This window comes from Protomyctophum bolini (assembly GCF_963924005.1).
Source record: "Protomyctophum bolini genome assembly, chromosome: 17".
Lineage (NCBI taxonomy): Eukaryota > Metazoa > Chordata > Actinopteri > Myctophiformes > Myctophidae > Protomyctophum > Protomyctophum bolini.
The window spans coordinates 35,779,025-35,803,728 of NC_137878.1; the positions used below are offsets into that span (position 1 = coordinate 35,779,025).

The following is a 24,704-nucleotide window of genomic DNA, read 5'->3' on the forward strand; positions in this document are numbered from 1 at the left end:
GAGAGAGAGAAAGAGAGAGAGAGAGAGAGAGAGAGAGAGAGAGAGAGAGATCAGGTATCAGCAGCCCCTCCGGCGCTGTGTTTCTCATCATAATGCGTTCTCAGCACCGTATCACTATCATTAGGGTCTGAATACCCAACATCCTCTTCATCATCATCATCATCATCATTTAGCACATTTCTTCTCAAATACTTTAATAATAAATACTCCCATCAATAATGCGTTACAATGAATTAAACAAGCCTAAATCAGCCTGAAAACTCAATGAAAATAAATCATAAGAAACACCCCTGGCCCATTCCTAATCAAGGGAATTTCCACCAGCAGTGCAGGAGAGACAACTTAACAAAATCAGTGATTAACAATTTCAATAAACACAAGTTTAAAACATTAGTCCTTTCATATAGAAAGCAGCAGTTTGATGTGTGTGACGTGTTGATCATGAGTCATGACACTCATGTATTTTCAGAGGGGGTCCACCCAGAGGGGATCCACCCATTGGACAATTCTATATTTGGGTGTCCTTGACATGAAAATGTTGTCAAGGTGGCGTCCGGGGATCACCAACTAGACCCCCTACCCCCATGTTTTCTTCTACTGTGGCATCTCTGGGAACCTAAACTACACCGTCAGTGTTAACCCATTCTGACCTGAGATCAGATTCATACGAGGTTTCCACTGGACACACACTGGTCTGATTAACCCATTCTGACCTGAGATCAGATTCTAAAAATGTCAGTCGTTCTTCGATTTTTCAAAAATAGCAGACCTACAAGCTCGTAGCGCGCCACTCGGTGGCGCGCTATGAGCTTGTAGATCTGCTATTTTTCAACAGCTAAAGCATAACATGATGCTAAACACCAAAACGGGTTCCCGTTCAGAATGGGTTAAATGTAACCCTGAGTTACAGAGCCGCGAGGGTTCATTACCGATGTTGAGAACCAGCGCATCATAAAACAAGCCAGCACAATGAACAAGCACAGCAATACTGTGCGCACGCGTGCCGTGCATGCATGTGCGTGACCTAGTTACTGTATGTGACGTCATCGTGTTCGACTCGGCAAGTTTCTCGCTGTGCGTTCTCAGCAGTGAGGGGAACACGCGCGCACGGGTCGAACACGCACGCACGGGTCGAACACACACACACACACACACACACAGGTCGAACACACACACACACACACACGGGTCGACGGCGGTTTAGCTAAAGCCTCCGCCGTGTGGCTGTTATTACTGCAGTGCTCCTAACTACATGAACCCTGTGGCGTCGTGTCACAATATATATGTTGCAACTGCTATACTGTATGATTGCTATTTGACGTACTATTAAGTACGTATGGGTTTTTAAGTGAGTACGTATAGCCTTGGGAAACAAACGGTTCCTGAACCATGCGGCCCCATAGAGGGCAGGAGCCTATGGGCTCCATTTTCGTCACCGCTAAACCCCTTATCCCTAAATTGCGAATTTGAATAGTTTAAATGGCCACTCTACAAGCTCACAACGTGTCAATGTAGATTAGCTAGTTGAACTTTCAAAATAATTTAAAAAAAAGGCAAATAAGTTTAGGGATAAGGGGTTTAGTGGTGACTAAAATGGAGCCCTATAATATCTTTATCTAAAAGTACATCCCTCATCCATGATGTACAAGTACACCCCCTGGACATGACGCTAGTACAGTACGTCACAGGGACTTAACACCTGATCGATGTTGAGTGCCAATTAAGAAGGGAGCCACTGGGTCCCATTATTAAAGTCTTTGGTATGACTCTGCTGGGCGATTGAACTCCGACCTCCGTAGACCACAGACCCACCTTGCTGTGAGCGTAGACCCCAGACCCACCTTGCTGTGAGCGTAGAGACCCCAGACCCACCTTGCTGTGAGCGTAGACCACAGAGCCCAGCAGTTTCCAGGTGCCGCCGCGGCGGTCCATGCGCACCATGCGCAGGATCTGCAGGAAGCGCATGCTGCGCAGGGCTGAGGTAGCGAAGATGTTGCCCTGCGTGCCCGCCGCGATCACCGCCAGCGACGCTATGAACACGATGAAGTCTGTGTGGGGAGAGAGACAGACAGACAGGTGGTTGTACCGTGTTAGAGAAGGACAGACAGGTGTTGTACCGTGTTAGAGAAGGACAGACAGGTGGTGCACCGTGTTAGAGAAGGACAGACAGGTGGTGCACCGTGTTAGAGAAGGACAGACAGGTGGTGTACCGTGTTAGAGAAGGACAGACAGGTGTTGTACCGTGTTAGAGAAGGACAGACAGGTGGTGCACCGTGTTAGAGAAGGACAGACAGGTGGTGCACCGTGTTAGAGAAGGACAGACAGGTGGTGTACCGTGTTAGAGAAGGACAGACAGGTGGTGCACCGTGTTAGAGAAGGACAGACAGGTGGTGTACCGTGTTAGAGAAGGACAGACAGGTGGTGCACCGTGTTAGAGAAGGACAGACAGGTGGTGTACCGTGTTAGAGAAGGACAGACAGGTGGTGCACCGTGTTAGAGAAGGACAGACAGGTGGTGTACCGTGTTAGAGAAGGACAGACAGGTGGTGTACCGTGTTAGAGAAGGACAGACAGGTGTTGTACCGTGTTAAAGAAGGACAGACAGGTGGTGCACCGTGTTAGAGAAGGACAGACAGGTGGTGCACCGTGTTAGAGAAGGACAGACAGGTGGTGTACCGTGTTAGAGAAGGACAGACAGGTGGTGCACCGTGTTAGAGAAGGACAGACAGGTGTTGTACCGTGTTAGAGAAGGACAGACAGGTGGTGTACCGTGTTAGAGAAGGACAGACAGGTGTTGTACCGTGTTAGAGAAGGACAGACAGGTGTTGTACCGTGTTAGAGAAGGACAGACAGGTGTTGTACCGTGTTAGAGAAGGACAGACAGGTGTTGTACCGTGTTAGAGAAGGACAGACAGGTGGTGTACCGTGTTAGAGAAGGACAGACAGGTGGTGCACCGTGTTAGAGAAGGACAGACAGGTGGTGCACCGTGTTAGAGAAGGTAAAGCACGTTTACACATTCACATCAACTGTTCGAATCCCAATCCCCATGACCCGTTTCTTGTCTATATCTACTGTATGCTATTGTAACACCCGGGAACACCCTCGAACCTGCGGGTATCCCACATGGAAAGCCAACATCTTAACCACTAAGCCAAAGGGATATCCCTATATGACTCGGGGGAGATATTAGACTTTGGAGGCCACCAGGCTGAGGTTGTGAGCCACACTGCTACACCATCAATGAAAAGGCAAAAAAAAGACCCCTCCAAAAAGAATGGGGGTCCATGGCCAAATGCATGTGAAACTTGAGGGTCCTTGAGGTAATTTTCTTTACCTTGAAGTGTGTGCATGCCATGCACACACATACACACACACACCCACCTATGACACAGAAGGGCTTCCTGGCGAATCGCAGTCGGCCCTGCCATCCTCTGTAGCGACAGCAGCAGCCTGCTGCCCACACCCTGGCGAAGTACTCCACCCCGAACACCACGATCATCACGAACTCCTAGAACACACACACACACACACACACACACACACACACACACACACACACACACACAGTCAGTGACAAGTGATTTATCCTTCGTCATACTCCAGCGTCACACTGGCGAAAATAGATGCTCTCTATAAGCTCACAACGCGTTGCAGATGCAACACGTGAGCTTACAGGTCGTGCGACGGAGCATACATTGGGCATGATAGGTGTGTGGGATAGAACCTTAGACAAAAGTAACATAATAGAAATGGATTATTTGAATTATTTCATTCATAGATTGGGTGTGTTTTAGCGTAAACCTCCCCCACATTGTCCTGTAGGTTTTCAAGAGCTAATAAAAAATAATAAAAAATGGGTTGCGAAACATTTCAGCCCCGACCCGAAAATAATGCTACCATTGACTCAAGAGCCCAATTTTATGCATTTTCAAATAGGATTTTTTTTTTCCCCATTTGAAAATGCATAAAATTAAATTTTAATGCCATTTAGGCATAGGATACGGATAAGGCATGGCCTTTGGGTAATGAAATAAGCCTATCAGTTGCTCAACATTGATTCATTTCACAGTTACTATTATTACAAGTTTGTTAAAAGTATTTGTGAGCTTCCATGATGCAGTGTAGGAGTCTGTCGTCGTGGCGCTAGTGAAGATGGTCTGACCAATAAGTATAGAGATTGGGATCAAAGTCTGGTTCCGGGTCCAGATCTTATTCCCCAGTTATGGCCACTTGGAAATCAATAAGGTTTGGTCTTATTGGGTCTAGTCAGTGGTTCAGTGAAATGACGAGAGACATGATCAGACCTGGAATTTCATTTTAGAGGAACAAGGCCAAAAGCCAGGACAGGAAGGCCAATAAAATAATGATTTTATATCTATGGAAGTAATGCATTTAATTTAATTTAATGTATTATTTCAATCAATCAATCAATAAATCTTTATTTCAGGCCGAGGGACCCAGGGAGGTCCATATGCACAACACAAAAATAACAGGAAATAAAAATAAATATTTATTTCACAAATCACCGTATTGGCATTTACAAATTAACAACAATAGAAAAGAAACTCCCTAGTCAAAAGCTCCTACATGGCCTGGGCCGTGGCTCAGCGGTCCAGGCACCTTGTGTGCCGCGGGTTCGACTCCCGATCCCGACGGCCGAATTCGATATGCTACCGATTACATTGTGCATCTAGCACTTTTGTCGAGCGAGACTTGCCTTTGTGGGATGCACGCACAGATTAAACTTCACCAACGGGCCGACATGCGGAAACAACGGTCGGACATGCCCTGTTCCCGTGCTTGCGGTTAGGGTTAGGTTAGGGTTTGAGGTACTGTAGGTTGTCGGTCTGATGACAGTCGGACCAATAGTATCACTCTAAAGTAAAGCCTGTACCAGCCTTCGTTCCACGTATGCATTAGTCTATAAGACGGTGATTTCCTGCAAAGTCAACAGCACCTGAACCCCCCCACCGCCACCCCCGCCTGCTTACATGGCTGTTTCTGACACCTCCAGTAAACAAAACACGTGTTGTGTTGTGTGTGTGTGTGTGTGTGTGTGTGTGTACCAGGTGACGGACACACTCCATCGAAAAATGGATGCGTGCTGACCTTATGTGTTCACAATTGAGACCTTATGTGTTCACATGACACTTGTGTCTGTGTGTCTGTCTGTGTCTGTGTGTGTGTGTGTGTGTGTGTGTGTGTGTGTGTGTGTGTGTGTGTAGTCTTACCAGGGCTTCGTTGGCCATCTCCTGGTGTGTTGGGATGGTGGAGAAGACAGTGTGTGTGTGTGTGTGTGTGTGTGTGTGTGTGTGTGTGCAGTCTTACCAGGATGAACAGGGCTTCGTTGGCCATCTCCTGGTGTGTTGGGATGGTGGAGAAGACAGTGTGTGTGTGTGTGTGTGTGTGTGTGTCTTACCAGGATGAAGAGGGCTTCGTTGGCCATCTCCTGGTGTGTTGGGATGGTGGAGAAGACAGACAGGACCAGACAGCTGAACACCAGCACAAAACTACAACACAGAGAGAGAGACACAGAAAGTGAGACGCGGTGGAAGACCTCATCATATCTCCAACAAGAGTATTGGTATCAAAATGTACTGAAAAAGGGCCACATTTTACAGCGTTTTCATTATTATTATTATTAACTATAGCCCTACTACTAGACCCCAGGAAATTACATCTGGCCACAAAATATCACGGGATCTGCTGAATGTCAATGTGGAGGTGACAAGCTGACTATTGAGCCTATGACAGTATGGCAGCCCCCTAGTAGTCGGCGCCAGTGGTTCCATCTTCGACACACAGAAAACAACTACTGTGGCCAGATGTAATTTCATGGGGCCTAGTAGGACTATAGTAAATCGCCGTAAAAATGTGTACATTTTTTATTGGTAAAACTATTATTGGTCTGACAGTCATTAGACCGACAAACTACCTAAAACCCTAACCTAACCTAACCATAACTGCAAGCACGGGAGCAGCACATGTTTGAGCAATAGTCTGACCGTTGTTCCCCGCATGTCGGACTAATGCTCCGTCGGAATTACCTGCCATCGGCAGCACACTGTTTGGAAACCACCGATTTAGGGTGCCTATTGTATAGGTAGTGCATTTCACCCAAGGTTTATTTCTGTATTTTTAGCACCCTCTAGTGGACAAATGTGCAGATGTGGCATAGTAGATATACTGTATAGTACTACAGACAGCAAACCTCATTACAATAGTACCCGTTGTCGCCCTGCAGCTAAATGGACTTGGGATACAGATTAATTGTGTTCTTTGGATGTCCAGGAGGCGTGAAAAGGACAGTAAAATGTAGTGTCAAATTCACACTCATGATTGTACTGTGCCTCTCTCTCTCTCTCTCTCAGCTATTCTCCTGTTGCTGTTGTGTCTCCAGGGAGTTGTTCTGGAGCACGGAGCGAAACTCTCCATCAAATGAATTAGAATAAATCCAGTGTGGCTCGCCTCCGTCTGCGGTCTATACAGTATGTCTCTGTGACGTACACGCAGTATGGAAAAATGCTTGGCGTGCGTTTACACTACACTGTACATCTGTGGCTATACTATACATACCGTGAGGTTTCATTGACATATTAGTTGCCGACTGACGGTGTAACGTTTCATTTCAAGCTGTGGGGTCAGTGTGTCTGGCCCGCACGTCTCTCTATAGTCTATAGCCTGCATTGGACTGTCTGGACAGACAACTCCTCCACAATGCTCCAATGCTACTACAGACAAGTCTGTAATTCTGCCTCGTACAACGTTCTGCAAAAGTTTGTTTGTTATTTCCATTCATGAAACTATATCAGAATTTCTGCAAATAGATTCAGCCAGTCAACAAAGTGTATATAGGGTTCAAGTGAGCAGCAAGCCAGATAGGTTTCAATTCAACTTGCAGGTGAGAAAGAAAGAAAGAAAGAAAAAGAAAGAAAGAAAAGAAAAGAAAGAAACCATTCACTAGATCAAACTACCAGTCAGCCTCCGTAAATACTACTGTATTTGCTGCCACATGTGCAAGCCGAGAGGAGAGTGGATGAGCGAGTCATCGCTCCTCCAGTCTGTCTGCCCGCCTGGCTATAGGTTTGTTAGACAGATGGCATGATGACGCTGCTAAAAATAAAATACAACCACAGACAGCGAGGGGGACACATGCACGCAGGCATCAGCGGCATGACCACACACACACACACACAACAGTGTCTTGGGTGAGAAAACATACTCATACTGTGTGAGACTGAGTGTGTAACTCGCTGCCTTGTCCGCTCCGGGAGAGCAGAGCACTGTGCACGAGACGACGCACGCACGGACACACCCAGGAGGACGAGACATTTGCGAGTATACGGACGCCCACAGGTCGTCCATCAGCTCTGCAATGTGCTGACTGTGAAACGTCTGTCTTTTTTCCCCTCAATTAACTCGGAGCAATGTCTATATTTCCACAAGATTAGGCGGGAGTGACATCTTTGTTTCGTCGCCTCTCTCGACGGTGACAGGTGACGGGTGGGTGTTGCCGAACCGGTGAGCCGTGCTGACAAATCACCTTTTATATGACCATTCTGACGCCGCCTCCTGGCTCGGATAGATATTGTACCTATAGAACATAACTGTAAAGAGATAAATAAAAATTAAAACTCACGTACAGTAACAACAATAATCCATAACGGCAAGAAAGTTTAATCCTTGATTTGTTTTATTTTCTCATCCTTCGTTTTGTCGTTATGCCAATTGATTCCTTCCCATACACATGTTTCTGTGTGCTGCCGTGATATACATACTGGCTCAGCTGCCAGTGAGGAGCCCCCACTGGGAGGACCTCCGTTCTACTCCTCCCGCCCAACACTCGCTGACAGGTAGGAGTATAGTATGTGCATTGACAAATATCATCACCCTCCCCGCCCGGCTTCCCTTGTCCGAGCACGGGCCTATACCGTGTTCGGATCCGCTAGACGCTCGACGACAAAGACGCGCTGGAAAGGAAACCCTTGATTTCATTCGCGGTTGCACGCTACGTGTCACTAGGGTTGGGATTCGGAACCGGGTCCATTTCAGACCCGGTTCCGACATTGCGGATCCGGAGCCGGTTCCATCGTTTTCGTATTAACGGTTCCCCAAACGGTTCTCATCAGTCGTCATTTAGCTCCGCTGTGTCTGCGCATGCATGCAAGCAGAGCCTGTGGTGACGTCACCCCACCTACATGAGAGAGTGGGGTCGGGGAGGATACGCCCACTTTTTAGCTTTTCAGCGACCGCCGCGGAGCGAGTGGGACAGTATGTCGAAGAGATCTCCATAGTGTGGTTAACAGAGAGGGAAATGACTGAGGCTGAGCACGCAACGTGCAATAAATGCGATGCTATAGTTCCCTGCAAAGGTTGTTGCAACTTGTAGGCTACCAGTTGCACCACGTCCACGAGTTCTCAAAATCAATATGTCTACACGAGTCCACAACTCACGAGAATAATCTACAGTAGGCACATCGCGTTTGAGAGCCATGCGGAAAGCCGTGCCTGCACTCCCCGCAGCTCCACCACAGCCGGCGGGGGACGAGGATGATGCAAGGCTCGTTCACTTTCCCCAGGCTAGTAACGTAATAGAAAATAAAAACTACTAAACTTCTACAGAGCTTTTCATTAGGCGTGTTGTAGCCTACAACTGTTGTTAATGGTGTTAATTTAGACCGCCAATGACTCGACGTCCTTCTGTCTGATATTATATGAATCACGTTAAATATCACTATCAATGCTTTTGATTTGTCTCTAAATTAATCGCGTGACTGTTGAGCCCAGCGTTTAGGTGCATATACCTCCATAGATTGATTACTTTATAAAGAGTTTGCAGAAAAAAGCACAGGAACGTAGCCTACAGTTCAATACAAGGTCTGCTAAGAGGATTTTATAATCCAAGAAAGCACTATTTGTTTCCATTAGGGTAAGGGGTCCTTCATATTAAATTAATCTGAACATTAAAGACAACATTTGTCACCACAACAATATTATTATTGCAATGTCTATGTACTGTATATTTACTATACAGTACAAATTGCAATATACAGTACAAATTGCAACAATGATATTGTTGTGGTGGCTAGCTGGTGGTGGTGAAATTAAAATAATAGTGCCACCTCATAATTGTAAAGAGCATTTTCAATAATTGAATTAATTAATTTGTGTTTATTATGTACTTGGTTAGGTTAGTTATAATATAAGCATAATCTATGTCAGAAAAAAAGGGGAAAAAATAATATTGGGATCCGTTAAGGGAACCGTTAGGAACCGGAACCGTTAAGAGGGATCCGGGAAGGATTCGGAACCGTTAAAATCCTAACGAATCCCAACCCTACGTGTCACACAATCACAAACAGCAGCTCTGCGAGCTCGATCAGCTATTTTTGGTGTGAGGCGACACCTGTGTGCAATTAAGTGCAACTCAGGCTTAACCGAGTTGACTGCGCCCCTCGGCTCTAGTCCAAATATCAGATTCTCTAGATGAGTAAATAGAATAGAATGCAGCCACATTGTGTTGTGTTGAAGTGGAGTTCTGGTGGGTATCGTATGACTAGTCTGTAACCCTTCCTCCTCCTCCCACCCAGACCACATCGTCTGCAGACCACAGGCCACAGGCAGGCCACCATTCACACACACACAGCTCACACATCCACGCAGCTCTGTGAGAATTACTTCTGGGGACATTGCATTTTTACATGCAATCTTATCTCACACTCTAACTGAGCAGCTGAGGAAGAAGGACTCGGATGTATTTTTTTTACTTGAATAAAGTACTCCTTTAAATGTAAAAAGTCTGCATTAAAAGTTTTACTTGAGCACCTTAATTAAATTAAATTAAATTAACCGCGTCACATACATTAAAGTAGTGCTGGTGGTTAACGTATGTTTTGTTTTGTATTATTAATCTACATCTGTGTTAACAACGAAAAACTTCAAATAAATGTAGCGGAATAAAAATTTGATGTACTGGAGTAGAAGTATTATGTGTGGAAAAAAGAGAAATAATCAAGTAAAATAAAAGCACCATAAGTACAGTATACTTCTGTATGTTACTTTCCACCACTGAATCTGAGGCAGGTTCTATCCATACTGTAGGCTTTAAACTCATGCTGTGATATTGCTCAGATTATGAGCATTTCTGCCACTCTTACAGTATGTGGGGACAATTCCAAAACATAAACAGTGAGTGACCGAAGCACAGTTTGATAGAACACATTATAATGACAGGAGGGGTGAATTTTCCACACAGTGAGTGTTGTCACTCAAAGCACTGGGCCACGGTGATGCCACTACAGTATATACGCACAATATCACTAAACAACAGTCTGCAATCAGCAAATGCCATCAGTATCAATAATCCAAAATGAGTTTTACTTTCATGCTGTCGTTGTGACTTTTGTTGGAAATTGGAAATTTCTCATTTTAGACCCAAACTCTTCGAACACTTTGTCAAGATGAACATTCAGGGTTTGACCTCACAGTAGGCAGCAAGAAACTGTGACAACAACACCCTTCAAATGCAATTGCTACAGTACGTCAGTCATAAATGGTGCATTTATATAGCACCTTTATCCAAGGCGCTTTACATAGATTGTGCATTACATTCACCCATTCACACACACATTCATACACCGATTGCGGCAGAAGCCATGTAAGGCACCAACCAGCACATCGGGAGCAATTTGGGGTTCAGTGTCTTGCCCAAGGACACTTCGACATGTAGACAGGAGGAGCCGGGATTCGAACCGCCGGTGCCGACCCATGGATCATTGGACGACCTGTTCTACCTCCTGAGCCACAGTCGCCCTTAGTCATCCTCATAGTGGGGGTCCCGGGACTCCCATGTGTCCTTGGTGGGGGGTTCCATGGGGGTCCCCAGCTGTAAAAAAAATCGGCTATTCTCAAAACATCTGAAAGTAATCTAAAAGAAAATGCTATATTTTTGGAAACAAACACAAATGCGGGTTTGTGACCAAATAATTGTGTTGGTTTGAGAGCCGCAGTGTGACAAACAGAAACACATAATGTAGGGGTCAGAACAAAGATGAGGGCAGTAAAGAGATATTTAGTCCCATGTGTGACAAAGCGTCAAATTTCTGCTGAGGGCACACAATTTTGGCCTCCCCCCCACACCCCACACCCACCCACCGGCCCTCATTTCGGGGGAAATGTCAATTAGGACTGTGACGGTGTCCGTATAGAAATCTACCAAATCAGCACTGCGGGGATGTGGAGGAGAGAACCGGCGAGGACGAGAAGACGAGGCGGCATCTGGTTGAGGGGCGAGCCGAAGAGGAGGAGGAGGAGGAGGAGCGCTTATTGATCTGCCTGTGTAATGGCACAAAAAAACCAACCCGGTTAAAGCGTACTATAGGTGAGCTAGCGCGCCATCGATCGATTCCCGCGGAGCCCCCGGTGGGATGCGGAGAGGGGGAGAGAGAGAGAGAGAGGAAATGTAAATATCCCTGATGAATGATGCTCGCTCTATCGGCATCCCCCGAGCATCAAACGTCATTAGCCATCACTTTAGAGCCATACGTCAAGGATGAGAGGCACTGACTTATGGGTTATCTACACCGCAGCCGCAGCGCGGCCGATAAATACATTTCTGCATTTCACCGTCACGTCAGCGTTCTCTCTCTCTCTCTCCCTCAAACACTCTCTCTCTCTCAAGTGGTGGAAAAAGTGCTATATATTTTTTTTAAAGTAACAATAGTGCAATGTACTGAAAGTCCGGAATTCCAAATTTACTTGAGTAAATGTACAAAGGCATTTGTCTCAAAATGTAGGCTACTCATTGTGAAGATACAGTATGTCCCATTTCACAAGTTTTCAAATGTATAAAAATATATATCTCTATCTAAATCTATGTTTATATCTATATCTAACCAACTCTGGGGGAGCCAACCGGGATCCAACTGGTTCCCACGGGGCCTCTCTCTATACCTCCTGAGCCACTGCCGCCCCATCTCCAGTCACATGTGTCCGCTGTGTCTCACTATAAGTGGGCCGCTGGGGGGCAGCGCCAGTGGCCGGGCCCAACCCCACCCCAGCATGGAGGCGGAGATGAGGACACCGTACTGTCAGTCTGTCTGACCACAGTACCTTCCCGGTCTGTCGCCACGTCTATACAGAAACAAACCTGTTAACCCCCAGGGAGGGGATTAAGATTAGGAAACCTTTCACAGTAAGCACTCTTCAAAACGAGGAGGAGCAACAAACAGTCCCCAAAAAGGTCACGCTCGTTTCATTTCAAATGAAGACGCGCATTGTTATCGAGTCGATAAAGACATGATACACCGGCGGTGGATAAATGCACCGTGTGTCTCCTGTCCTCCTGCTAAAGGAGGTTTACTGTAAGACCAGTCAGCATTTGCCAACTTGTTTCCAGGAATTAGAAACCAGTAATGCACACAGTGCTTCTGTACAGTACGGTGCGCTGCAGGTCAAACCTTTTCTCCCAAAACCTGACAGAGTGCGGTTTGTCTCCCCGGGACACGAGGAGGGGCAGCTGGAACAAGACACACAAATGCAAAGTGCAGAAACTAGACGATAGAGAGAGAAAGCAGCTGAAAGCAGAGAGAATGTGAAATGCAACACCGTACGTTAAATGATGTACACGAGTCCGATGCTTAAAGTGGGTACAGGTGTTACTATAGGCATGTAATGCGATTTCGTAAATCGATTAAAATGGAGAGGGCCACTATATTTCCACACTCACTCCAGAGGGCCACATTGCATATTTCTGTCGTAGCAAAAATAGCCGATCCACAAGCTTAAAAAGCGTCGCAGTGCGATGCATTTTAAGATTGTAGATTTGCTATTCGAATTATTTAGCATGGAGGGTAAACAAAGCAACACATGAATTTGATTGGATATCGCCAGTTGATGTCGTCCAACAACAACGTTCTTGCGCCCACCTTTTATCTATCGACTCATTGCCTGCTATCGGCAAAGACCGGAAAAGTCGTTAGGGTGCTTGAAATAACAAGTGGGGAATAGCGTGATCCGCAGGTATTTTGTGTTAACATGATTGTCATATCGTCATCACAATTCTTCTTACTACACATACAAAATCTCGGCTGCGTGGCTCAAAGAATATGGTTATTGGCAGAATTGCGGAAAGTTCATAATATTTCGTGCTCCCGTTTTTGTTGTTCACAGCATTAGTGGTTGTTGCAATTTTTTCACAACAATACTTCACCATGTGTTTTCGCTATAACGAAGGAGAAAAACTAAACATAAAATGTGTATGTTCCCTAATGCAATTCCAATGGTAAACTGTGTCGTTTTCACCCCATGAAGGAATGGCGCCCCAAAATACCCGTATGTCTCAAACAATATTCAACAATGTCATCCTCATTGCATGTTTTCCTGATATCATGCAGCCCTGCAGTGTGTGGTACAGCATTAAGTGCACGATGATGAGAGGAGAGGAGAGTACAATTTGGCATCGGTGGAAAAAGTACTCACATACTGTAGTATCAATACTGCAATATTATAAATACTACGAGTAAAAGTCCAGAATTCAAAACCTGCTTGAGTAAAAGTACACTAGTATTGGCATCAAGTTGTAGTAAAAGTACCAAAAGTAAAATGTTTAAGTTTTACAGAAGGTCCCATTTCAAGTTTTAAAATCTTTGGAAAATAGCAGATCTAAAAGCTCACAGTGTGTCGCATTGTGACGCATTGTGAGCTTGTAGATCAGTCATTTTTCAAATGGCCAAAATGTATACAGGGCTGAAGTGGTTAATGTATGTTTTGAAATAATCTAAATCTAACTAGAATTTTTGCAGTGGAGTAAAACGAGTACTTATTGCCTTCTGAGATGTAGTGGAGTAGTAGTAAAAGTATTGGAAATATACTCAAGAAAAGTACATACAGTAGTAGTAGCATACCTCAAGAAAGACTGTACTATACTTGAGTGGATGTACTTTAGTTACTTTCCATCCCTGCAATTTGGCCGAGGAAGGGCCTGTCAAAACTCCAGAGGGCCATCAGCGCTACGCTGCCGGTGGGGTGGGGTGGGGGGTTCGGGCAGACAGTGAATAAAGGGGATTACAGTGCATCCAGATTGCTTTTAATGGAGGCCTGGCACCGAGCTTTTACAGCCGTGTTGTTTTCCTGTAAATGCACATAAGTGAAAACCCTCCGTCTCACATTACGACTAAACTGTGAGACTGTGAAAATATTTGTAGTGTTGATAGACAGACAGAGCACAGCTGCTGCCTGCTGCTGGTGATGGATCTATATGACCCTCCTATACCGCAGTGTGCATGTGCGTGTGTGCGTGCATGTGCGTGCGTCAGTGTTGTTTTCGTCGACTAAAACTAAGACGAAAAATGTTCGTTGACTACCTTTTTTCACTAACGAAAACTAAATGGAAACTAAATTAAACTAAGCTATGATGACTAAAACTAAGACTAGTAAATATACTGACAATTTTGTTCGTCAAATAAAAACTAGACTAAAATTTTAGGAAGGGACTAGTGGACAAGAGATCCAGTGTAAGTCATTTTACACACGACACGTTGTCAGCTTGTAGATCTGCTATTTTCAGCATATGTAAAATCTGCCATTACGACGGCATCAAGGCCCGCCAAAATGCATTTTAGTCGACTACATCAACTGTAGATTTAGTCGACTGAAACTAGACTAACACTAAAACATTCCGGGTGACTAAAATGTGACAAACTAAATTAACACTATTCCAAAGACTGACTAAAACTAAAATAGAAACTTGCTGCCAAAAACAACACTGGCGTGCGTGCGTGTAGTATACACTCACACTCACTAATACACACAAACAAACACGCTGGTTTTGCAAACTCGTCTTGGGGACATTGCATTGATTTGCCTTCATACCCTTAAGCTAACCTTAAACATAACCAAACTAACCCTATAGCAGAGACAGTGACCGTTTATAAATACTTTTCAAAAGAAGAGTTAAAAAGGCGTTGTACTGTACATTAATTACATAAATATAATAAAGAATAAAAGTTAAAAATAAAAAACAACACACACATCTTCTTAAATGCTTTTTTTAAAACAACTTATTTATAAAAAATAAAAAATATCGAGTCAAGGCTGTCACCCTTTGTTTGTAGCCCTAGATTATCACTAGCATGACTGAAAGAAGTAGAATGTGCTTAAATTCATATTTAGAAAAATGTTTCAGATGTCAAAAGCCAGGAGAGCTGAGAGATCTCACATTGTCATGGGGAAGCAGTAGTGCTCAATAGGTGTTTAATAGTAACTTAAACATCATTTCAAATACAAATAAATACATGCCTAACCACATCTAATTGGGTCTAATCAAATGGTTTCATATGCAATATGTGACCTATGGCAGGATGTGCACACACACACGCACGCACGATGTCTAGCCTACTGTACATGCGATTGTTTTTGGCCTCTGTGCATGCATTCCCCGCATCATCCGCATGTACATCCACTCTGCATCTGCTGTGCGTGCACATTTGCAGGTGATGAAAGGGCGTAGTGTGGTTCCTCTGCTGCAGCACGCTTCTTGTGGAAACAAACTTTGGTGAGGTCACACAACGCATTGCCTTGATGCTCAAGTTCATCTCTGTCTTTTGCACCTGGGCGGTTTTCTAACGAGCAGATCACCACCACGGATGACACCAATGTGAACGTCATGTGCGACGGGTGACAAAGTCGAGGTCTATTGTATTTTTCTTAAGAATATTTTTTGTTTTATTCCCCCAATTAGATCCAGGTGGTAAAATCGCAGTTCCAGTGTTAACTGTGGTCTAATGTAGTGGTTTTGGGGACCCCCAGGGGTCCTTGGATTCCAGGGGTTCCCCAGAATAATTAGTCATACCTTCTTTCTTTTTTAAAAACCATTTAACCATGTTATACTTTGGCACGCTGTGAGCTTGTAGATCTGCTTTTTTAACCAAACATTTAAACAAACATTTCCACTTCTGAGAGTCCCACGCACAAAATATTTTGAGATGGGGGGGGTTTCTGCGGCCAAACACATATATTTTGGGGGTCCTTGACATCATGGAAAGGTTTGAAACCACTACTGTCAGCACTCAAAGCAGAGTCGCATGGAGTCTAAAACATTTTTTCTGATGGTAGAGAACTTGCTTGGATTCGGCACATTTATTATTTAGCCACATATTTTTTTAACTTTTCTTTATTAATACTCGGTTGCACGCAGGTGTCGTGACATGCACTCACCCACCCGCAACCCAGTCTAAATTAAGGCTCATACATATAGTCTGGATTTTCGGTCGTGAGGTGACCACCGAACTACAACATGACGTCACAAGCCGCGGTGAAGAGCAAACCGGTCAGCTCACCACCGGAGGGTGGTCACCTCACCACCGGAGTGGTGGTCACCTCACCACCGGAGCGGTGGTCACCTCACCACCGGGGCGGTGGTCACCTCACCACCGGAGCGGTGGTCACCTCACCACCGGAGCGGTGGTCACCTCACCACCGGAGCGGTGGTCACCTCACCACCGAAAGTCCAGACTATGATTGAGCCTTAACTCAGGCTTCAGGCTGCCATGCATGCTGCTGGTCAGTGTTCGTGCACCTTGCGGCATAGAGTCTGGACCTCCTGATTCCATCAGCACTGGATGATAAAGCAGCTATCAGTTACACAAAGCGAGAGGGAGAGAGAGAGAGGGGACCTGAGATATGTGTGTGTGTGCGTGCCTGCGTTGCCGCGCGTGTGTGTGCATGTGCGTGCGGAGGAGACAGAAATAAGTAAAGATGAGAAGATAAATGGAGGGTGGCAGACAGACAAAGGGAAATAGAGTCGTCCCGAGCTATATATGTGGAAAAGGAGGCGAGAAAAAAAAGAAATGAGCGGGCGAGGGATGAACTTACACGTGACGTGAAAGGTCCCAGGGATCATGTCTACCTGCCCCGTGTGTGTGTGTGTGTGTGTGTGTGTGTGTGTGTGTGTGTGCGTGTGTATCCATGAATGCGTGCTTGCGTGCGTGCATGCGTACGGCGCCAGCCCCGATCAATGCCGCTCTCGCTTTCAGACATTGACCTGCGAGCCGCACACCATGTGGGCCAGCTGCTCAAACACGCAAATACAACAAATACCTGTATACATATACACACACACACACAAACATCAAGCACAGCCCACACCGATTCTTATTGAACGTGTGTGTGTGTGTGTGTGTGTGTGTGTGTGTGTGTGTGTGTGCGCGCGTGCGTCTCCCTTCGCTGCAGAGGGCGGGCAGATGTAGGTAAACACGTCCAAACACGAGGACCAACCAGAGACAGCTCAGCCCAGGCCATAGGATGGAGGCCTATTTATAGACGCAATTTAGGACATTACAGCAGAGACAGAAACACCTTGAAACTATATCAAATAGACCGCTCTACGTCACTGTGGAACCACACACACACACACACGAGAAGAGGTTCTCTCACTGTACTTTATCTAAGGTAGGCCTACACTACAGCACAATTACGTGGTATCAGGTACAGTCAGCAGGAGCAGAGAGGAGAGGTCGAGGACTCAGTTAACAAGCATACAGTCACACCGTAAGAGGTGGAAGAAAAGGGGGAGGGGGGGGGAGAAAGAGAACGAGACGGAGAAAGGTGGAAACAGTAGAAAAGATATTAATAGCGCTTCTGTCGACTTAAAATAGCAACTGCAGGCGAAATGTGCAAAGCGCCGGTAGACAGCCAGCGGAGCTATAGCTGGGCTCCGACGACGTGTAGGGCTGCTTTCCTGACTCTGTTACCTAACCCATTTAGGCCTGACGTCTACATTTAAAACAGGTCTTCTAAATCCTGACATTTTTCTGAAATACCTACAGTATGTTTCTACTGTATGTCAGTGGTGCTCAATATTTCATGTCAAGGACCCCAGAAACTATATGTATTTGGCCACGGACCCCCCCCCCCCCCCATCTGAAAATATGTTGTTCCAGGAAACCTCGCAAAAGATTTGAGTTCAAAACGTTCACTCTGAAAGAATATATATTCAAAGATTTGTGCCACATTTTCACTTTGAGCTTGTAGATCTGCTATTTTTCAATAGTTTAAAACACCAAGAGGGGTTCCCGCCCAAAATGGACTAAGGGACCCACAACAGGCAAGAACACGGGGGGGGGGAAACACACACTAAACAGATAAGAAACTAAAAGTGCTTTTTCACCAAGAAAGCAAAGCAGCTGAGTGGGCACTTCTGTTCTGAGGAGAGCAGAGCCCGACCGAGCCATGATTCATTTTTACGGTTGCGATGCTGAGCCCATAACTTTGGAGAGTCCGAGACCGAGCAATGTTTTGTAAAACATAAGGATTTTCCTAATCGATTTGAAAAACGCGTGTTTGATCCAAGTTTCTATTTGAGAAGAATTTACTTAATAAAAAAAACACAAATAATCTGTTTAATCGCTTTTGCGAGTTAACTTGATTGTGCACTGCACTGCTTTCTCTTTAAGCCGTCTTCAAACATTCTGACAAAAATGTTCACCTATAATAATGCACACATCGGCTGGATAATTGCAGACACTGATGTCAAAAGTCAAGTCAAATAATTAAAGTAACTAAGCACATTTACTTAAAGTTGCTATAAGCAATAGTATGCTAAAATTATGACCTTTTTTTCTTATTTATTTTGTATTCAGGCTGCCAGCGATGGGTAGAACACAAATGTAGTCTCTGTGACTCATCTAGGGGCCACAATCTGCATTCAAAGATGTTCCTAGAAGCTTTGGTCATTGGTAAAAAAAAACATGGGTCGCAATGACCGGGTTTGTATTTGTACTTTATAATTGAGTATTTCCAATTTCAAATAGTTTTACTTCTACTACTATTTCAGATCCAAATATTGTACTTTTACTCCACTACATTTATTTGAAAACTTTAGGAAAACCACAGCACTAGGAGGAGAGGAGGGACTCTGTACCGTTGCGGCGCACGGGAAAACCACAGCACTAGGAGGAGAGGAGGGACTCGGTACCGTCGCGACGCACGGGAAAACCACAGCACTAGGAGGAGAGGAGGGACTCGGTACCGTCGCGACGCACGGGAAAACCACAGCACTAGGAGGAGAGGAGGGACTCTGTACCGTTGCGGCGCACGGGAAAACCACAGCACTAGGAGGAGAGGAGGGACTCGGTACCGTCGCGACGCACGGGAAAACCACAGCACTAGGAACTAACCCTTCTTTTCCTAATTGTATAAGGCTCCTGTAACACGCTTTTTTTAAATTTTACCCTAAAATAGCCCTTTTATCGTGTGAGGAAAGTCTACTTCTCAAATTCTAGTTTTGGGGACATTTGGCCTCCATAAGTATAGTAATACACACAGATTCACACGCTTGGGGCATTGTGCGACTGCAAATTGTCCCTGGTCAGCGCTCGTCTGCCACCAGTGCTGTCATGCTGTTTTCAGAGTGTGTGTGTGTGTGTGTGTGTGTGTGTGTGTGTGTGTGTGTGTGTGTGTGTGTGTGTGTGTGTGTGTGCGTGTGCGTGTGTGTGCGCGCGCAGCACACGCATGCTCATGATTCATTTCAAACAGCATGCCCACCAGATTGATACAGTTTCCCCTGCTGGAGAATGTCACGCCCCCGCCACTGCCTGCCTTGAGAACATCAGCCTTACGCACACGCACAGTAACAAATGTTATACTTGTCAGTATGTAATAAAAGTATAAATGCCTTTCCTTTGTAAGCTTGTTGAGACCAATTTCCATGCACAGTGCAAGATCTGGGATAAATCAGGCATACCCAACTTGAATCTATAAAAACAACAATGTTTTTCTCTTGTATATGAGCCCGGACAATTATGCTCACAAAGTCAGTTTCTCAAACTATACTATACTTGTGGGGACGTCACAAGGACATCACACACACAATAGTAATGAAGTCAAAGACGTTGGCTGCCATGTTAATTGTGTCCAAAGTGGCCACTGATACCCCCACACTATAGTGCTAAATATGTAATATTACTCTATATTGTAATGGCAATCATTGCAGCAAAGTGTTCAGTAATACTATTACTCTATATTGTAATGGTAATCATTGCAGTAAAGTTTTCAGTACTAAGGGTCTCACTGCCACTCCAGCTCTACAGTTTCTCCTGATTAGATAGAATTGGCTAACCTGACTGAGCCAGAAGGAAGAATTAAGCTTGCTTCACACTGTGCAGTGCATTATGAAATTTAATGATCACTATCGCAATGCAGAGCTTAAACCCTTTCTGGGGTGAACAATCGGCCAAAATAGCAGATCTGCAAGCTCAAAACCTGTTGCAAGGCAATGCATTATCACCTTGTGTAGATCATCTATTTTCAGATATTTGGTATAGAGAGTAAAGGGTGTAGGGCCTAGCACAGACCACTGGACAGGGTTTAAGTGGTTCACGTTTAAACAGAAAACCTTTTTTCTAAAACAAAAACATTTCACTCACACCCCCGTTAAAAGGATCCCTGGCTAATAACACGTATGCTTAAATAAATAAATTATACTTGCCCTCTAGAACTATAATTACAAATGTACATTTTTACATTACATATTATTTTAAATAGTTAATCTTTCACTCAATGGGGAAAACTCCTGTCGCGAGTTGATACACGGAAATGTATAATAAAAACTTTAAAAAGTATTTTGCTTTAATGCTCATATTAATGGGATGGGAGCAGCCCCTAATGAGTGAAAAACTATTTCTTAAGACACATTTAATATTTGAAGGTGTTTTGTCATCATTTCTAATTTTAGTTATAGAGGGCACGTTTAATGTTTTAAGCCAGCGAGGTTTTCAACTTGATTGTGAACGAGGGAATACCACCCTGACTTAGAATCAACCTGGGGACCACTGTTGTTGTGTTGGGTGGGGATATGGGCTAAGATTATGTGCTTCTGTAACACTTGCTATGCATCCCATGTGTATACATAGAGTAACACACTGTTTCTCAACCAATAGTCCATTGACTACTAATAATAGTCTGGTGACTCAACCAGACAACCCGGTGCATTTCCCCCTCCTGAGATTCTAACTCCCTTTTTCGGTTGCATTTTTTGACCTGCAACTTGTCAGTAAATGACTACTACATGGACGGTCATCACCATAGGTCACCAGGTCATTCAGTTCACGGTTTCTCAACTAGTGGAAACGAATCAACACATCCTACATTACTAAATGCATGGTCAGGGACCACATCCACGGACCACCTGTTGAAAACCCCTGTTTTAAGCCATACGAGTCTCATTGGCCATGCAGGGATCCCATTAAGAACTCACACCTGGTGAACCTTTGGCTCACAGACGTTTCATTGTGATTCGGAGTGAGAAGTCTCGGCTCCCATGGAGAGAGAGAGAGAGAGAGAGAGAGAGAGAGAGAGCGAGAGAGAGAGGTCCAGGTGTGAGACCTCCATTGCTCCCTCATTCCATCATTATGTCGCCATCTGTCCGTCTGACACGGAGAAGCTGTTCCGTCTGCCGTGGCCGCTCCTCCAGAAGCTAAAGCACAGTGTGAATTATGAGAAGAACTCTGTGAATTTTCAAGCGACATTTCCTATAATGGGATTTTAATGGCGGTCTTTTGGCTCCGGACCGGGCCCCGGCATTTTTCACTTATGAGACAAAAAAATTCCACTGTCCTCCTCCTATCACAGTGAGGTAATTAGACCACTAACAGGGGGGAGAAAACGCCACACTAAATCAAATGAACGGTTTCCTGTGTTAACTTTCATAATACCTCGACTTCTAGCGGACATAACTCATGCCTCCGTCGTCCCTGTGTATCATTTTTCTTCTTGTCTGCAAACATGTGTGTGACGTAGTCGAAATGGGTTTGATTTATCGGACCATTGTTTGGCCATGTTCGGCCACATTCTTCAACACACAATCCATGGCACCAACATGCACACTTCACATACTTAATACAAAGCTGTTAAACATGTAAGCCCTGTTTAAAAAAATGTCAGATATATTGAAAGATATAATAGGGGTCATGGCAGTTGGAAAGTGGTTTATTTAGGTCCAAAAGGGCATCTGGGTGGCATAGAGGTGAAACTACAGAGGTTGGCATTTTGTCTCGGCCGGGCGCTCCAATGAACACAAGCCATGTTCCCGGTGGAAAGCAGGCAAGGGAGTGTGTTTTTTGTTGCTGCCCTTAGGGTTGCCAACCGTTCCTTGAAAGAAGGAAACTAAATGATGTGTCCCTTATTGAGTTGATAAGGGACAAAATGTGTTCTTTATTTTCGTGGAATCAATCAATGACCCACGTCTTACAAGTTCAAACTGCTCATATACAAAGCAGTATACGCGCGCGGTGGGACCTGGATACATACATGTTATGCTCTCTGCCAAAGGGAGCGTATACTGTTCAATCCAGCATTGGTCTTTTTACCATTTTCTCCCCAATTTAGTCGTTTGCCTTTACATGTTATTCCCTGTGCCTGCCCTGCACACCCCCACTGTTTGGTCTTGAGGAGGGTGTAGAGTATAGACACAACCTCATGTCAACTCTGATACACACTCCAGGTTTTCTCCAGGATGGCGTCATACGTGCGGAGGAACACAATTCTATTTTCTATTTAATAAAGTGATGGAGAGACCGGAATACCCTTTTTCCATGGAGAGAAAAAAAAAACCCCCACCATCAGCAATGATTAAACAAAATATAGAGCCACTCATTTAACCCATTTTGGGTGGGAACGCCTTTTGGTATTTTAAAGCATTATGTTATACTTTAGCTATTGAAAAATAGCAGATCTACAAGCTCATAGCGCGCCACGAGCTTGTAGGTCTGCTATTCTTGAAAAATCGTGAAAATGTGGCACAAATCTTTGAATATAATATATTCTTTCAGAAGACTTTTTTATTTATTTCGACATCAGGCCTAAATGGGTTAAACCAACAGATAGCACTTATACACCCATTTTTAATTGTCAGCAGACAGTCGACATAATTCGAATCGTGCTTTGAATTAAATTCTTGTGCGCGCAACACAGGCCGGCCGGCCCCGAGGCATTTAGCGCTGTCAAAGAAAACCAGCATTGACTTTGCAAAACAATCACCACGACCGCCGTGGTTTAACGCCTGCATTCCAGCGGTCGTACAGTGCCAAGCAGAGCGGCTCTCACGCACACAAACACTCACAGTTATGTGGATGTCGGTGGCCAATCCTCATGGGAACGACGTACGTGGTCTCCAATGTGGATCACAGCAGTCACGTAGCCAGCCTGTGACGTCAGTCTTCTATCTACCATCTACTGTATGACATCAGTCTATCTACCATCTACTGTATATATATCGGTGACGTACTTCTCCAAATTCGAGCGCCGTCACAGCCCTATTGACTTCCACTATGAAATTAACCTAACCCTGATGCTCCATCTGGAGGCATGGCTGAAACATCCGTTTCCATCTTTTTTCACTGGAAAGATTTTCCTCTAAAAATACAAGTCAAAGTCAGGAAATTTCTTGTTTCACTGTGATGAAATTGTCACCCCCCTTTGACCGTGCAAGTCTTTGGCCTTGCGGAGGTTAATTCGGGACGCAAAGAGAATGGATTTGGTTTTAGCCCAGGTGTAATGATAGTTTGTCATCAGCGAGCCAGGTGCAGATTTTTCACCATTGTGCAATTTGTGCTTTCCCCGAGACCAGGAGTGCAGAGTCATCTGCGAACAAGAACAGACAAACTGCTGATGTCATGTCGTTCACATAGTTTAGGAACAGCAGGAGGCCTAGTATGCTTCCTTGAGGATCGCCACAGCTCACTGGGAGGGACCAGCAGACAGGGAGACGTGAAGCCAGTTCCGTACCTATACCTAAACCCCCAGTCACTTCTTTAAGAATTGGATCAAAACAAATTGAGCTCTACAACCACAGCGAGATTCACTAATAGCAGAGGCAGGATTGTCATCGCCAGACACGATGGACTACATTAAACAAGTAAGTAAGCAGTGTGTGTGTGTGTGTGTGTGTGTGTGTGTGTGTGTGTGTGTGTGTGTGTGCGCGCTCGGGCACGCGTGCATGTCTTTCTGTGCACATCAAAGAGTTGTTTGCTCATAATTCTTGGTGTTTGAAAAGAGCTTTAACGTGGCTTTGAAATGCTTCCCCCATGATGGGAAAAAATGGAATTGATGATGGAAAAGTGAAGCCAGATTAATGGATCACAGTATTCTTCACACACTATTACCGGTAGGCTGGAAAGCCTGGTGGCCAGTTTGAATACTGGAATACAAACTTTGAACTTTGAATACAAACTTTGAACTTTGAATACAAACTTCTGTGTGTCTGTGTGCTGTGCACACAGACACACAGAAGTTTGTATTAGGGGTAGGGATGGCGATTTTTTATGAATGCCATATCATTCCTTAGTGTAAGTTTGCTAATTGCAAGCCTTGAGTGGCCACTTGGGACTCGAAAGGTTCCCGGTTCGATTACAGGCTCCCACTGTGTCCTTGAGCAAGACGCTGAACCCCTAACTCTGCTCCTGGTGAGCAGGTTGGTGGCCTGCATGGATTCCTCTGCCATTGGTGTGTGTGTGTGTGTGTGTGTGTGTGTGTGTGTGTGTGTGTGTGTGTGTGTGTGTTGCACATTGTAAACACACACACACACACACACACACACACACAAACAGAGCTTGCTGAGCAGGCATCAGACTGTAAAGCTCAGGGCTATGGGGGGGGGGGGATGGGGGGGTCATGCTATCGGGGCGAGGAGGAGGAGAGAGGTGCTGAGA

General features: G+C 45.0%; 1 protein-coding gene across 1 annotated transcript in view; it reads right to left on the reverse strand.

Moving 5' to 3' along the window:
- kcnq4 (potassium voltage-gated channel subfamily Q member 4) overlaps positions 1-24,704 on the reverse strand; it is a gene marked incomplete at its 5' end in the record, with an annotated part of 101,395 nt that overhangs the window by 38,005 nt on the left and 38,686 nt on the right. The window contains 3 exons of the mRNA XM_080787684.1: positions 1,873-2,048; positions 3,382-3,508; positions 5,420-5,510. Coding sequence (XP_080643810.1) covers positions 1,873-2,048; positions 3,382-3,508; positions 5,420-5,510 — 394 coding nt within the window. The remainder of the gene's footprint in view (positions 1-1,872; positions 2,049-3,381; positions 3,509-5,419; positions 5,511-24,704) is intronic.